At 40.6% G+C, this 16,631-nt stretch overlaps 1 protein-coding gene across 1 annotated transcript; it reads right to left on the reverse strand.

Annotated features, from left to right (window-relative positions):
* Positions 1–470: 470 nt before the first annotated feature.
* On the reverse strand, positions 471–15,562 carry gas6 (growth arrest-specific 6). The gene is made up of 15 exons (XM_038700529.1): positions 15,029–15,562; positions 14,597–14,757; positions 11,932–11,956; positions 11,760–11,822; positions 9,453–9,575; positions 8,328–8,447; positions 7,411–7,533; positions 6,317–6,438; positions 6,025–6,143; positions 4,398–4,587; positions 4,138–4,302; positions 3,867–4,044; positions 3,514–3,653; positions 3,238–3,439; positions 471–2,539 (listed from the first exon to the last, which is right to left on the reverse strand). Exons 1-15 carry the CDS (start codon positions 15,102–15,104, stop codon positions 2,388–2,390), a joined length of 1,959 nt encoding a protein of 652 aa, XP_038556457.1. The 5' UTR covers positions 15,105–15,562; the 3' UTR covers positions 471–2,387.
* Between the last annotated feature and the right edge of the window lie 1,069 nt (positions 15,563–16,631).

The following is a 16,631-nucleotide window of genomic DNA, read 5'->3' on the forward strand; positions in this document are numbered from 1 at the left end:
CCGCCATTACTGTGCTGGATTCAAATTGCCTACCTAACCACAAGGGAATCGCAGGAAAATGATTAATGTAAGTAATCATGTATTAGTTTTTTAAAATAGTTTACAAATATCAACATCAACCTCATTTTTATGGTTTGCTCTAAGTTAATGCAAACCCAACATTTCCTACTGCTGCCAGTTCAAATTAATACTATTGTTTTTACATTATTATTATATTCACCTGGCCAAGTACAGTGTGGCTTTTTGCTGTAGCAGTAACTAGCAGTGAAGCAGTGCCTTGTGATGACTTGAGCTAATTCATTTGTTAGAAGAAGAACGTGACATACGGTCAAAAGCTGTACTGGATAAAGCTAGTACACCATGAGTTAACAACCTTTACAACATATCACACATGGAGCAGAACATGCAAAGTTTATCTTGAAGTAGTCATACAGTACAAAATTATTTTTCAAAAATACAATTTTACTCCATGCTGTTCATACAACTGCTTTTATTTTTTAGGTTTTTCACTGTTGAGGGAAGTTAAAACTTAAAAGGCAGACTTCTCTCAGCATTGTACACATACTGGCAGTTAAAGTGAAAAATAAAAACTAAAAGACAAAGTTCAATATACAACACAATAAAAAATAAAAAATAACTCATCAAGCTCTATATTCTGGCATTCATTCATCAGAAAACTAGAAAATGATAGATTACAGATGAAGTAAAAGAACACTGGAGCCCTTTTGGCATTTTCAATAGCAATGCTCCTCTGACATTCTTTGTTTTTTTTGTTTTGATTTGCTCAGCACCTATAAAATCAAATTAAAAACCAGGTCCCTAAAGATTTACGATACTTTCATCCCTGGCTATTGCTCTCACAGTCTCCCAAAGTGTATTTGTTGCTTAATCTTTTATTAGGAAGCAGATGAAGTTGAGAGACTCAGTTTCTGACTTTGGATCAACTTAAATGTGCCAAAAACCTCAGTGATCATAAGGTAGAGTTTGTTTTCTGTCTTCTATAAAGCATTGTACAGTCACGTTATTTACATAGTCAGTATATTACAGCGCACTCTTTTACTCTCAGTAGCTTGTGTGGTGCGTTCAATGCAGTGCTCACTCTCTCTCCTTAATGGAGAGGGCCCCTTCCTGTTTCCCTGTGCTTCTGTGACTAATCAATCATCCTCAGATTGCTATATGGCAGGTATTAACGGTGGGTGGGTGGTTCAGTGGGAAAGAAGGGGCCTTTGTGACAGAGATTATCGATTATCAGGGTGTCTGTCAGTTCTTTGAAATACTGTAATAATCCAAAATGCACGGGTGGAAATGCATAGTGTATTTAACTGCAATGAGTACAACATTTCATTAGGAGAAGTGTTCGCTCTGTTTGTGTGTTACAGTACTGCACTTTTGTGAAATGATTCACCTGTTTGGAGGGAAGCTGTCATGAAGTGTGGGTTGATTGTTCTTTGTAGGCACATGGTTGTTTTTTATGGTTGCAGGCAGACATGGAGTGCTGCTTTAGTCGAGAGGAAATCAAGAAAATGGCTTCACACGCAGTCCATTTCTACCTGCAACAATGTGCAAGGTTTTTTATAGAACACAAAGTTGTGCCTAATACCACACCTCCCTGCTGTGGTGAATGAAGGGATTCAGCTTGTGAGGGGCAAACAAGATTGATGTAGTCCTCAATCAACCCCTAAGTCATTATGCACCAAACTCTGAAGATCTGAGCACCTATTCACACATTTTCTCTGAGTAGGGTAGATGATGTAGGACTACTTACATCTGGTCCCCATTTTTTTCCATTTCATCTGATTCTACATAAGCACTTGAATATTTCAAGCTTTGTGAACGTGGGCCTTATGCAAACTGGATGTAAGCATTATGACCACAGCTCTATCAGCTGAGTTGCCACAGCGGAGAGTCACTGTGCCTACAAAGTTCCAGTCAGATCTGCATTTAAGCACAGGATGCCAGGCGCAGCAGGCTGACCCAAGACCAACCATTTGACATTGATCTAGATAAGGCCTTGTGTGTTCTTGTGGGCTTACAAGGCTGTGATGCATGGGCAGTTTTTTGAGGCAAGATTTGTTCCCATATTTTCTGCCTAGTATAGATGTTGCTCATTGGCTGACTAACTGCCGTACTGGGTCATGGTACTGACAAAATATCCCTGCAAATGCCTCTAGGCAGCAGTGCCACAACAGTAAAAGGATAGGGTGATCCTGGGCTAAGGCTCCAGCTGCACCACGATATGTGGTCCAGTTATTTTTATTATATATCTTTTTACATTCCAATCTAAAACATGTCCCCACTGGTCAAAGCTTTTATAAATATATTGGAAATCATCTCTATTGCCTGAATGAACTGCTTATGGATCAGTTTCGGGCAGACTGATACGTTGTTCACTGTTGAGAGTCCAGCAGGGGGCAAGAGTGTGAACGGATGTCATTGTGTTTGTGGATGGCCTGGTCCAAGTCCAGAGGCTGTCCGTTAACACTGACCTCCATACAGCCGCTGTAGGGCGCTGACACCAGCGTAGACACCAGAGAGACATCTGAATGAAGAAATGACAACAAGTGATCCAGCAGATAACAAGATGGAGCGCTAACAGTAGTATTATTCAGTGTGTTCAATCTGTCAGACTCAGCAAACACATTAACGAACACTTTTTAACATACATGACAATTCTCATCAAGGCATTAAAAATTTGGTGAAAAAGCCAAAATACTATGTACATGTATGTATATGTATATTTGTTTTCACTCCAGTATGTGGAATGTTGGAGCTATTTATATTTACTTATTGACAACTTTGCATCATTTCTATGGTTTGCCATTTACAGTACAAGAAAACAAAGTGAGCCACTTATAAATGGTATGAATTTTGCATATTCTCACCATTCACTCTGTAAGATAATTTATTGTTGACGTGTCGGATGTTTTGGAGACGTGGCTGGGAGACTTTTTAAAGGCCGACTAGTCAGAAAAACCTAATCTTAAGATTATTCAATTCATCAGCTCATGAAAACTGGACATAAAAAGGCTTATGAGGCTTGCAAATCCTTCATTTCCACCTGAGTATAAAATAATTTCTGCAAATTTTAGATGCCTTTACTCTTTTAATAATTATGTAGTTTAACTACTGCCCATTTATAGCACTGTCCAAAGTACTAGCATCACCATAACATTAAACCCTACACGCTGTATGAATACCATCCTGGCAAAAGGTGTTTATAAATGTGTGTGTCCTCACCAGGGAGTCCTCCTGTAAAGGTGCTGGACTGGGACAGGAGATCAAGAGGAACAGCAGTGTCTTCACTACGTCCAGACTGGCCATCGACCTGCAGCAGTGTTTGGTTGCCTGAGATTGTCACCTGGATTTTATGGCTCTCGCCATCACACAGGGGGGCAGGAGAGCTGGCAATGACGACATCACCTACAGATACCAGAACAAACTGAAGATGCGCAAAAGGTCAATCCTGTGATCAAACATACTGTTAAAAATTCATTTTGCAGACTGACGACTCACATCTCGCCATTCATCAGTGCCAGGATGATAGTCGGCCAGAGCGATGGAGAGAGGGACACTGTCTTGGTGAATGAGTGCAAACAGCACTCCGATTGCAGATGTTGGACGCAGAGTCAACACGACACTCAGGTTCTGTGATTCTGAAATGATAAGAACAGGAAGGGAGAGAACAGCGGGTCATGAACTTTCCACAAGATAAGGCAAACATGCTGACAAAAGTGTAGGCGATGGTGGAAGCCAACTAACATTCACCCAAACAAATGAAACATTGACAAACTAGGAAGAAGCCATTGGGCTCAGTTACGCAAACCGCAGCCACACTATGCATAACACACATCGACACAAACACGCACCCACTGCACTATAGCTGATGTTGAAGAGAGCGAAGCCTGTGCCGGGGTAAAACGCTCCAGGAACCTCGGCGCTGAAACACTGCATGTTCTCGTTGGACCGAATGGTTTCTTGTATGGAAGTATCCTCACCAGTCAACCACTTCCACTCCTTCATACAGCCGTCCAGACGGGGGTTCACCTATGTAACAATCACAACAGTTGAGAAATACATGAAGAACATCTCTTTTTGGTGCATATTCGAGAAAATACACAAGCACATACAAACAAACACCTGATTGACGAGGCCGTCCTCTCTGAAAGGGACTCCTCCCACGGTGAGGTTGAGTTCATGCATGCCCTTCTTTAGCGTAAACAGGTCGCCGTTCACTGCGATCTTCATGACGGCCTCCCTGTCAATCTTAATCACTAGACTCCGCCCCTGCTCCTCCACTGAGATCTGAGAAGAAAATGAGACATTTTAGGAGCTTTCAATCTGCCAATGAAGCTGATGATGTAAACAGTGTATTACTGTTCATGAGAGGAACCTCCAACCTTTCTCCACTGGCCGTCACTGACAAAGGGTCCGCTGCTGGTGACCCTGCTGACTGTGCCGTATTTCAGCTGCAGCTCCAGCTTCCCATTATGCATTGCCAGTACGATCCAGGAGCTGTTTAGGTGACCTCCAGCAAAGAAGATCACCCCCTCAGGGTCGTAGGTACGGAAGTCAAACTCTGCCGAAAAGCTGGGAAATGGGGAGCAGTGACAGAGTGTGCATTTGAAGAAGTTAGTGTTAGTGTCTCTACATCAGACAAAGATAACTGAGAATAAATAAGAACTAAAAGGGAAAAACAAGGGAGAGACAGGAACAATTCCTTTTAGAAGTCAAAATAATTTTATCTTCTGTCCACTTGGCACTCAAAGTAGCTGGTATTTTCCCAGCTAATATTAGAAATTATTTTTAGAATTGGCTGATTCAACTTCACAAATTGACTATGTATGGTAAAAAACACTTTTCCCTTTCAGAGATCAAACCTATTCTCGGGATTGGATTTACACTTTGAGGGACTGTTCAGCCTGCTGTATCACTTTAATACAATCATGCCCACTGAAAACAAAAATATGGACAATAATTTAAAACAGGATTTGATGAAAGCCCAAAGCTTACGTTATGCATGTTCAAATCAACAAATACGCAGAAAGTTGGGAATTGTGTTTTGAGTTTAATGCAATTCCCCAGGCAGCATTTGGGTAGTTACTACTTAACACTTCCTTAAACAAGTCTAGCAAAAGATTTTTTATTTTTCCTGAAATTAAAAATATCTATATTCACTTCTATGCCATAAGATAAACTAAAACACAGCTCTTGTCACAGCTTGGTGAGATTCATTCACTTTCTTCTTGCTCATCTTCCCCTTAATGGCTAAAGTGAAAGGAGTTTCTGTACTAGAGGAGTAGAGGTTCTCTGGGGACTCGTATCTATAAAAAATATATATTGAAGAAATTTGTAGACATCATTCGTTTACCTTTAAAATAAAAGCTGGTCTGTGTTTTGTACCTGTGTGAGACACGTTGCTACTGTTAGAGTTAGCTGTATCTGGGCGTTATTGTAGCTGGGAGATCGCAACACATTGAACATGGTGCATTCCTTCACATTCACACCATGTTGAAGTAAATGCTTCGTCATCTTGGAGGTGCTTCCTCCCTTGAAAGGAATATCCTTAGTGCAGGTGTTGCACTTTGGTGTGTCGTTATCTTTTTTAGTGAAGCTAAGCCAAACTTTTGAGCGTTTACTGCAGTTCGCACTGGTCCAGGAATGTAAACAGAAGTACTCTATTCTCGCATGCTTTGTTGACGTACAGCATAACAAATTACATGACCTTAAGGAACGTGTAGCAGGTCCTGGCAGATAAGTGCAACTTTTATGGACTGTAAAATGCTCACTGCAGTTCAATCAGGAACACAACTGAAATATGTAAAAAGTAAACCATTAAGCAGAATCGAAATGCAGTGTGTCTTAAACAAATCAATGGTTCTTAGAAATTTTAACTGTTCCACCTTGGAACCAGTTCTTGACACCTAAACTTAGCCAAGAGCTGTCACTCCATTTAATCATTTATCTTTTTTTAAACTTACTGTTCTTAAGGTATAACTATTTAGCATCATAACACAAATTTCTCACCCAGTTTGAATCTTCCTGCGGAAACGCAGCCTCACCACTGGCACACCACTGAACATGCGGCCCAGGTAGAGGGAACGAGAGTTTCTCTTCAGAGACGGCGACATGCAGGGAGTTAGAGGCTGTGAAAACACACACAGAAAACAAGCTGGAGATAACGCATGCTGCTACTTCATGAGAACTATTTCTGTATTTTAGCGTGACTTGAAGAATATAATTTATAGTACACCTTAAACAACATACGCAAAAAATAAAAGCAGAGCTATTACAATTGGCCACAGTTCATGTATTTCACCTTACAGCTCCTCAGGTCCTGACCCAGCTTCATGCCTTGACGACCATCACAGAAGCAGCGGAAACTCCCCAGAGTGTTCAGACACTCCTCCGCACACACACCCGCCTCACACTCATCCACATCTGACAAGTGACGGAGCAGGTTGAAGAGATAAAAGAGAAGGAGAGTGAAAGTCAGGAGTGGGGTGTAAAAGGTTACAGAAAACTCAAGAGCTCCCATCAGTGGAGAAATTAGTAAAACTTTCTAGGATCTAAAAAAAACACATCAGTTTGAAAAAAAAGTCACAGACATCTTTTTTGTCAACATACCAGGGAAAGCAAACAACCCTTGAGTGAAGTGAACTTTGACGTTGACTGGGTGGTATCTCGCCGCTCCATATACAACCTTACATGGCCATGAGAAGGTTGGCTTTAATAGCTGTTAATTCTCAGGGGAAGGACACTGGGGTTATGAAAAGTCTGGTATCTGCTGCAGAGCAAAACCAGGGCCCACACGTGATTAATGACTAGATTTTATTTCTCATATTATGTTATCTTTTTAAATAGCAAGACAGCATTCTTTTTTGCCTTGGACATCCTTATATTCCTTGAGTATAAAAGTGTATGTTGAGCAGTGCACCTCTTAAAAACACGAGATTAAACTTGTTTGACACAGTATATAACATTCATTAAGGTCCCAGGCTAATTGATGATCTGGCTTGGTGTGCTGAGGATAACTCTGAAAACACTTCTCTAACCTGTAAACCTATGGAATGTAATCTGTGTTTGTGAATTCTTCATTTTAGATTTACCTCATCTATTTTGCTTCTATATGTATTTCTGTCCTGACCAAATCTTGAATTAGAAAGAGTCTGTCTGTATATTTTCTCACCCTGAAATTTACTTTTTCTAAACAGAAATGGAGACGGTGACCTGTTACCTACTTGTACAGAATTTCTTCCAATGTCTTTGCATTCCTTTCCTGACCTCACAACACAGCTGCATCAAGTCCTGCTGAGGCTGAAGCTGCTCTTCAGTCAGTTCTCATGAAACTATATGTTTGTGCGTCCTTTTGTGTGTCTCTCTTTTCTTGTGCGTGTGTGTATTGACACTTACCAACACAGCTTTTGGTTTCATTGTCGTAGACATAGCCGACATCACACAAGCAATCGTAGCTGCCCTCCTTATTGTCACACCGTGCTGTTCCACACATACCTGGGTCCTCACACTCATCCACATCTAAAAGACACAAAATGTGGTCAGTCTGGTGGGAATTCAAGAGTACCAAGACGACTCTTCAGTCAACTCATCTGGAATTAAGTGATCTGTGGAGGTTATTAGTGTCAGGAAAAGACACAAGGCACCTAAAGTGATTAACTGGAGGAGTGGGAAATTAAAACCAGCCACAAGACAGATGCCAGTCAATTATTGTCATGATTGGTAAACCACTGGAATCAAAACAACCCAAATATTACATTTACCCCAGAGCAGCTTTAAAAGTAGATCAATAGATTGTATCACGCTGTTTGTCAGTGTTGTACAGTACACATAGCTGCTTGTTCCTGCACTACTGTAAGTGAAACTACATCACAATTCCATTTAAATAAATATTAACACAGAGGACACTGTTTTTAGAGGCTGTACCATTGAATCACGTGTACACTTTATGATGTCTTTATCATGATTTTATGATATAATTTCCCTTATCTGTGGAAACTTCAAATAACCATCTGCGGGGTTAAACAGAACAGCATACAACATAAGTTTTTAATGTTGGACCTGGCAAAGGGTGTGTGAGGTTAAAGTGTTTTTACCTTATTTGTTAACTAAACTTTATTCAATGTAACATTTATTCTCAAAGGACTTACAGGGACAATTATGTCACAAGACAGAACAACACTGCAATTGGATTACTACTCACAATGAAAATCCTTGCAAATGAATTAAAAATATTTACACAAAAAAAAAATGCAGACTGAGTCACGACATGATTCCAGTTGTTAGACGACATGCATCTACGGTTTGTGGCTTACCATTACACATATGGCGTCCTACCAGCATGTAGCCTTGGTGACAGGAGCAGCGGTAACTGCCCATAGTGTTGTTGCACACATGGTCACACCCTCCGTTTCTTATGCTGCATTCGTCAACATCTGCAAATAGGATGGTCGTACAGTCAACGTGAGAGCAGGAAAAACATCATCATGGGCTGTGTACAGCATCAGGTCGTTTGGCTGGTGTTAAGACTTCCTACTGTAAGTCAGGATCAGGTTGTATTTAACATAACCACCATTGAAAGTTAAATTTTGAAATTATGAATAGGAGCACACAGAGTGAAGTTTGATTCAGTTTTTAAAGTTCACTTAAATGTCCTATGCATTTGCTAGACGTCTTACAAATAACAGACACACTATGTTACTGTGGCCGAGTGTTGCAGCTGAGTGTTTAGGAGGAGTGCGGTTGTCAAGTGGAAAAGACTCAGACCGAGTCAAACTGAGGCTGTTTTGGTTTCCTCTTGCAGTAAAGGTGGCAGGATGAGTCATAGTGGAAATGGAACGGTGGCTGTGCCATAATAGAGAAACATGTTTCCCTCTCCCTCACACTGTGCTTGTATAAATTATGTGTGCTTTTCCAGTTCCAATTAATATTTGTTACATTTCACTTCTAAAAGTTGAATCCCAGGTACAACTTTCACATTCAGATGTAACACTCCCCCATATCTATACACAGTAACTAGCTTTGACCTCTAGAGAGACACACGGATTCCCGTACATGCAGTTCATATTGACCTGACAGACCATTAACACATCATTAATAACATCAGCAGAAGCAACAGTTGGATATTAAAGAGACAGGTCAACAATAACAGTTGCAACTGTAAGATAAAGTGAAACAGAAACAGTACAGCAAGAGTTTTGCGAAGTCAAAAAAAAAAAGAAAAAAAGAGCCTCCACATTATCATGATTAGAAACAATGAAAATATTTGACAAATATATGACTAATGATGGGAAGCCAGATCTTTCTATCAGTGGAAGAACCAAGGTCACAGACGCTGGATATGACACTGAGTGACGGTACAAAAATGCATCCTCTGTAGAGCTCTAGTACACAATGTCCAACTATATATCCTATCCCACTTTCCATAGTGATGACAGTACCTTCCTCACATCTGGCTCCGGCCCAGCCTGTGAAACAGTGACAGAGGAAGTCGCCCTTTTTGTCCTCGCAGCGCACTGTACCTCTGGCATTGCAGGGTGAAGGAGAGCACTGGTCTGGAATATCTAAGTGTGACAACAACCAAGACAGACAGAGAGAGGGAAAGAAAAGTTATTATTGCTTTAAAATTGAGTCTGAACAAACCGGATGCACACAATGTGTGTAACTGTATACTTGTACCAGACAGGAAGGGTATCTCTTATGTTCTGCATATCAGGAGTTCAATATAAATAGCCTAATGCTGGCTAAGCTCTCCTGTCAGAGATGGCCTAATTCCACCCTCCACAATATAACTGACCTCTAGCCCACAAAAAAAACCAAGATCTAACTGTTCATTTTCCTTTGTCCTAGTTGTCTATTAAACCATTTCACTTGAACCCTCTCTTTCACTTCAAGCTTGTGTAAGTGAGCACATGTGCAAATCTTTTCTCTCCCCACAGCAGTTTCCTTTTCTTAGCAGTGGAGTTTGACTGCTCGACAAGTCTGGGCATGTTAGCTGGAGTTCAGAGAGAGACAAGGACAGTGTCTGGAGAAAATGAGGGGAATAGGATTGAGGTGAGCTCACAAGTGAAACACAAAAGGCACAACTTTTAAATCAGGCCATTTCCACTGAATGATGTACAATACTGTACATATAAATGTCTTAATAGTAAAACAAGCACATTTTGTTTTTATGTGATTGAAGTTTATAACAACATTTCACACAATCTTTCAGTGCAGACTCGCCATGGCAATAAATCTACACATGGGTGCTACATATAGCAGCAAAATCAAATCACTATCAATTACATGCTTAAGCCATGGGAGGCTTAAGTTTAAAAGAGAAATCCTGATTGCCAGTGGACTCACAACAAACTGGGTTCTGTGAGCTACTACAATACTAAGAATGCATTTAGGGTTCATGAATAGGTTGCAGGATAAATATTCTCTAAAATACATTAGTCAGTTTATTGTATAAGGGCAATATTAGCCTTAAAATTTTACAAAGCCATATTTATGCCTTTTTATTATTTTTAATTAATTGCCCGCTCCCCAAACGGTCGAGGCAATTGGCCACCTACAATGAGTCTAGGTTCTGCTTGAGGTTTCTACCTGCTAAAAGGTAAAACATTTTCCCTTGCCACTATTGCAAAGCGCTTGCTCATGGTGGGAGTTGTTGGGCACAGAAACATAATATTACAGATTACGGTCTAGAGCTGCTCTATGAAAACTTCTCTTATGAATTGGCGCAAGCAGACTGATGGAAGAGAACCAGGGGAGAAGCAGGAGAATAAACACTGTCTGCTGTGCTTATAAAGAAAGCAGCTTTCGGTGTGTGCAAATATAAAGCCCGGACTTTATCTTTCCATAACATGCCATGTTGGTAAAATTGCATGTTCGTAACATTTAATAATTGGAATTAGTAGAATGTCATGATCAGCTTTGATACTAGTATATCACCCACCACTAGTCCGCACTGAGACAGGAGACAGATGGGCAGAGATTCGCAGCGAGAGAAAAAGATAGAGAAGTGATGAGAGAGATTGGTGGTGTGCTGACAGATGGATATAAAAGAAGAAAAAGAGCTGCCGTGCCACGATGCTGCAGCTGAGTCATGGAACCCCAATCCCTCCCCCCTTCCCCCGAGGTTCCTCAGCCAACAGCAGTAAAGCCGGGTTGGTCCAGTGTTTCTTGTATCCTGATGCAGCAGAAATCCTGAGCTCCACTCACGTCAGACTTTTGTTCCACGTCACTCCTCCGCTGACGAGGAGCTGGTGCAGTCACACAGAGAGCGTGCGAGTGAGTGAGTATGTGACGACTGAAGGGGTGTGTTACTAATTCACCAATGTGCAGCATCACTGAAGCAAAGTGCTGCAATGTTACTCAAAGACCGGGTCTCACGCACATATAGCACACTTGGGCTATTTCAAAGTCACAGAATCCATTAGATGTGTCATGCTGCAAAAACAGACCTGGGGTTGCCAAAGAAAATTAGCCCCTTTTCATCATCTTTCCATCTTTTTTCTTTTCTTCTTAGAGAGAATGCATGCCTGAGTGTGATGCAGAGCAGTGATACTGCAGTGCAGCCCAACCCCACACAACAACTAGGTGCCTCTCTCTGGATGCAAGAATACTTGTGCTAATACTATGTATACTACATAGTGAAAAGACAGACAATAAGAAAGAGGAGGTTAAGATAGCCTGTTCACCATTCTGCCAACAAGCTCTAAAATTAAGTCGGCATACAGATAAGAGGGCATAAAACTTACTGTGGACACATGTAACCAGATCCTGTTTCTTCTTTTCAGCATCTCCAAATGTCTCTATACAGGCTGGACAGAAACAGCAATTAAATTAAAACAATGACATTACAAACATATAGTCAGTCAAGGCGGCTATTATAAGTTGAGATGGAGAGTTTTAGCCAAAATGATAACTTACCTAAATACTTGGGATAGAAGTAGTCCTAAACCAGAGAGGAGAGATGGAAAGAAAAATAGATAAAAGTTACATGGGTCTATCAACAGAAATCTAAACGGAACCAGATAATCTAAATAAATGCTTGCAATTAGTAAAATGGGGTTCCCTTGACATAATCCAGGATTTGGTTTTGTTTCATACCTGATCTCTGTGCTCATACTCATGGGTGTGAAAAGCAACTCATAAACAACATTTGTGTGTGTGTGTGTGTTTAATATCCAGATCCAGACTGCAATATGATTACTCTGTAATCTGTGTGTGTGTGTGTGTGTGTGTGTCTCTAATGGGTGTGGCCCTTTGCCAAAGGCTTCCTGAGAATTCCCTGCATTCCTAGTTGTAGTAGCATCCTTTCCGGCTCCTGGCTGCAGTACTTCTCCACATGTAGGTCAACATTTGGGGAGATCTACCAATGGAAAGACTATCACTGAAGGCACAGATACCTCAGAGAGCTTCTGCTGCAGTAGGAAACAGATGCAGCAGGCTGACGTGAAAAAAGTCTCTTATAAGAACCAGAGAAAAGCCTGCTAAAGCTAGGAACATATTACACAACACAAATCCTGATTATACCCCCCTGAATTAATGTGACAACTGATTTGCATAGGTCAGTCACATTTGGTTAACATTGAGTGTGGTTCCAGAAATACTTTGGGGCTATAACTAAACTTTACCCTAACTAAATAGTCAGTTGTGGCACTTTCTAAAAACAAATCAGCTACTGTCCCTCTTGAAAGGTTACCTAACAAGCGAGAGAGAGCAGAAACTTGGTGTGATCGCGTGTGTTGCCGAGGATAATCATGAGTATCCAGGAACAGCCCACTCTCCCTCTCTCTGCAGAGCCAGAAAGCTGCAGCAGGAGAAAATGCAGAGTCAGAGATGGGTACTTTCAGAATGAATAATGCAGCTATGAATGAGACTGCATCTTTGTGGCACGACATGGTACAAAACTACAGGAACACTAACGCTACTCTGCCGGTCATGTGCGGCCAGCTGCTTCAAAATCGTCACCCGACTTCCCCTTTTCCTCTGAACCCAGCTCACCTTCACTTTAATCCTCCCTCAGCCTACATGTCTCTCTACCTAATCTAAAAACTAATCTCTGAGTCATCAATTGCCTCATTCACTCCGCGACAATTCACAACGGCAAAAAAGATTAAGAGCGACCGTTAAAGAGCACAGCATCACCAGCGCAATGCTAACAAAACACGTGCAGTGAAAACATCATCTGAATCTCTGACTAACAAATGTCAGTTAAACTGACAACATGCAAAAACATTCAACAATGTCAATACTTACGCCTACTTGTTGCTGGTATTTCTGAACAGCTAACATTTTAAAGGGGTGTGGGCAAGAAACTCTCCACTTTAAATAGCACACACTATAACTTATCTTAACGAGTAACACACACATTGACACGCGCATTACACTGCGCACAAATGTCCGCTTAACGACTTAAAAGTCTGCACATGCAGCCAATGAATGAATACACTCTTGGCCTGTGATCCCATGTTCCACGTTTTCTGACACATTAGGTTATAAATATCTCTGGGGCTTGAATATTCAGCACCTGTAGTACATATTCAATAGGCTTATGAATTCACATGTATGGAAAGGCTAGTCTGTGTATTCATGAATGCATGAGTAATAAATGCAGAATTGCAACTAATCTGCAGTAAATATTCCTGAGCATGGATTGATGGATTTAGTTTGTTGGTAAACATCAAATAGAAAAAGAGGGTGGGAGCATAAATGCAGATTAGTGAGGCAATGAGCATTACTTACCCCATGTTCATTTTCTAGTGGTAGAAGTGAGTAGAATCAGAGGGGTTTGTTTGCAACAGTCATTTCTGTGTAAGGGATATGAAAGTAGGCATGTGCAGACGTACAGCGACACATGATAAAAAGAGAGATTGTCAGAAGAGAGATGGAGAAAACACATCCAGGTGTTTCCCATATTTGGCAGGAACCTAAGCTTAGCAGATATCCAGTAGACAGGGCCACATTTCCACAAATTGAATATATTTAAGCCAAAACAAAGACACAGAAGTGCCAGTGTGTTTTTCAGGCACATACAACTATGAAGGGGAGTATAGGGACAGCAGTGTCTTCACTGAAACTGTTTTTCATAAACTACAGCTTGGTCACGCTGACTCAATCTCTGTCACAGAAACAAACAATAAAGAGAACAAAACATGCCAAGTCTTTGACATGGGAATATTATATACACGCGACAGCTATCAGCACTCTGGATTTATTAGAGCATGAACACCAGCAGCCCAGACAATGAATCATTAGTCTAGTGTTACATTACTGTTATCAATTTGTATTCAATATAAGCATCATGTAAACAAGAAATTTACATTTTTTGACAAATACCTGGTGGCAAAAGACAGTTTTGGGTCCATTAAACAATATGATTTCAACTGAATGTATAATGTTTTGATTCTTCAACAGACTTCTCTTGAGTTTTTACTGAACACTGCAGTACTTTATTGGAGAAGAAGCCAGAAGAAGGTGTGGTGTTGTGGTTGTGTATAATGGGGTGGGGGGAGCTGAAACCTGAATGTAACTTTGACTGAAAACCACAACTTTAGGGGTGGTTTAGTCCCATAATAGATAATATACTCACCGTCTCCGGGTCGTTTTCAAACACTTCTCTAGCCTCCTCTTTGGTGCACTTTTCCTCCACACACTCCCTCTCCAAGTGTCCTTGCTTCGTCTCCTCGAACACTTGATATGCTCTCCTGCGTCTGCTCAGAAACTGGTTCGCCTCATGGGGAGACAATGAAACTAAAACAAAAATGAAAAAGACAGACATTCACAAAATACATTTATTAAACTACAAGAACAAGAGAAGGTCAAACAACTCTGGAGTTCAGCTTTTTTTTTGGCTCCCAAAAACGAAAACATGTCAAACAGGTTGCGAAACATCTAACGTTAACTGTGAAAGCACTATTAATGTCGTTAATAACTAAGGCATGTATCATCATCAGCCACAACACAAATGTCAAAGGGGACTTAGCGAGCTAGCTAGCCACCTAGCATGTAATTGTTTACTTACTGCTGTCGGACCAGTGGACAACCAGCAGGATTAGCAGGGCTGCCGATGAAAGGGACTTTGTCGGGGTCAGCCGCATTGTTTCACCGCTGTGTCTGCGCAAGGCTAGAGAAACTTTCTCTTGTCCCGTCTTGTAGTCTCTCTACCCCCTCTCTGTCTACCCGTCTCTCAATGTCAATGCTGTCTGCACCGAGTCGAGGCTAACGTTAATGCGAATCACTGCAGGTATTCAGGTAACGTTTGTCCCGACCGTTGGCCGTTAACGTTTTTGACGTGAAATCACTGCCGCGCGGAGCGTCGCAAGCTAAACTGTCGTGCGTTGCTCCCGCATATCGTTCATAACACAGCAAACTAATTAAGCGATCGTCCTCTTCTCTCTGCGGTTCCAGCTCGCCCCCATTGCGGTCTGTGGAATATTTTTGACCCTCCTCTGTTATGTTGACCCCTCTCTCTGGCCGGACTGAGTCCCCACTCTCTGCGGAGAAAGGCTGCTCGCCTCAGCTGCTTCAGGAAAGTGCAGACAGGAGTTTGCAACGATGCAGCCCTCCAGATCTTTTTCTCCCTCATCCCTCCCTCCCTTTCTTTAATGTGTATGTGTGTGTGTGTGTGTGTGTGCACCCACTACAGTGGTGGGAAGTAACTAAGTAAGTTACATGTACTCACAGTAGTACAATTTCGAGATATTTGTGCCTTACTTGACTATTTTTAAATTATGCTACTTTCACTACAGTTCAGACGCAAATTTGTACTTTTCCACTCCACAACACGTTTTCATTACATTTAGTTACTAGATACTTTGCAGATTAATAAAACAAAATATAATCAACAAAATAAAGTATTATGTATTATTAAGGATAAAGAACTTTATTGATCCTTCGATGAAATTCACAACCTACCCAACAGTATATATAAAAATCCCACTTTTACCATCTGCAAAATTAATGTAGGCTACATATTAATGCATCATTATAATCTAATTCTACATAATGAGTACTTTTTGTTCTTTTAAGTGTATTTTGATGTTAATACCTTTGTACTTGTAACACAGTATTTTTACCCTGTGGTATTGCTTTAACTTAAAGAATCTGAGTACTAGTTGCTTTTCAGATTACACTATTTTGATTAACTGAAAGATTAAGTGTTCCTTAATATACTATTTAAATGGGGTTCTCAAAGGACAGGGACACCACAAACATATGATGATCTTATAGAATATTATGAATTTTCATAATTATATGAAATTTCTGTAGATTAAACTACCCAGCAGTATGTACTGTTGTTCAAATTAGCACAAACTTAAACATCTTCAGCAGTAAAATGCAACATACAAATTAATGTAGCAGTAATATTAATCCCAAAACACCATATATAAAAGTCAAACACACTGTAGTCCTATGCACCACTATATTGTTTTGACAACTGGTTATTTTGCATTCCGACTTTAATAAGGCACCCTTAGTGTTTTTAAGTTAATTCTGCTATTAACTATTTACTTTATTAAAACTTTTTCTTTGCTTACATAAATCTGCATTGTTAAAAATCTGCATTTTGGATAATGTGTATTTCTACTTTTGGTACTTAAACAATATTATGCTAACAATACAAT

The sequence above is a fragment of the Micropterus salmoides genome, unplaced genomic scaffold, assembly GCF_014851395.1.
Source record: "Micropterus salmoides isolate LMB-PRFRI ecotype aquatic unplaced genomic scaffold, ASM1485139v1 Ms_hic_scaffold_6, whole genome shotgun sequence".
In the NCBI taxonomy this organism is placed as follows: Eukaryota; Metazoa; Chordata; class Actinopteri; order Centrarchiformes; family Centrarchidae; genus Micropterus; species Micropterus salmoides.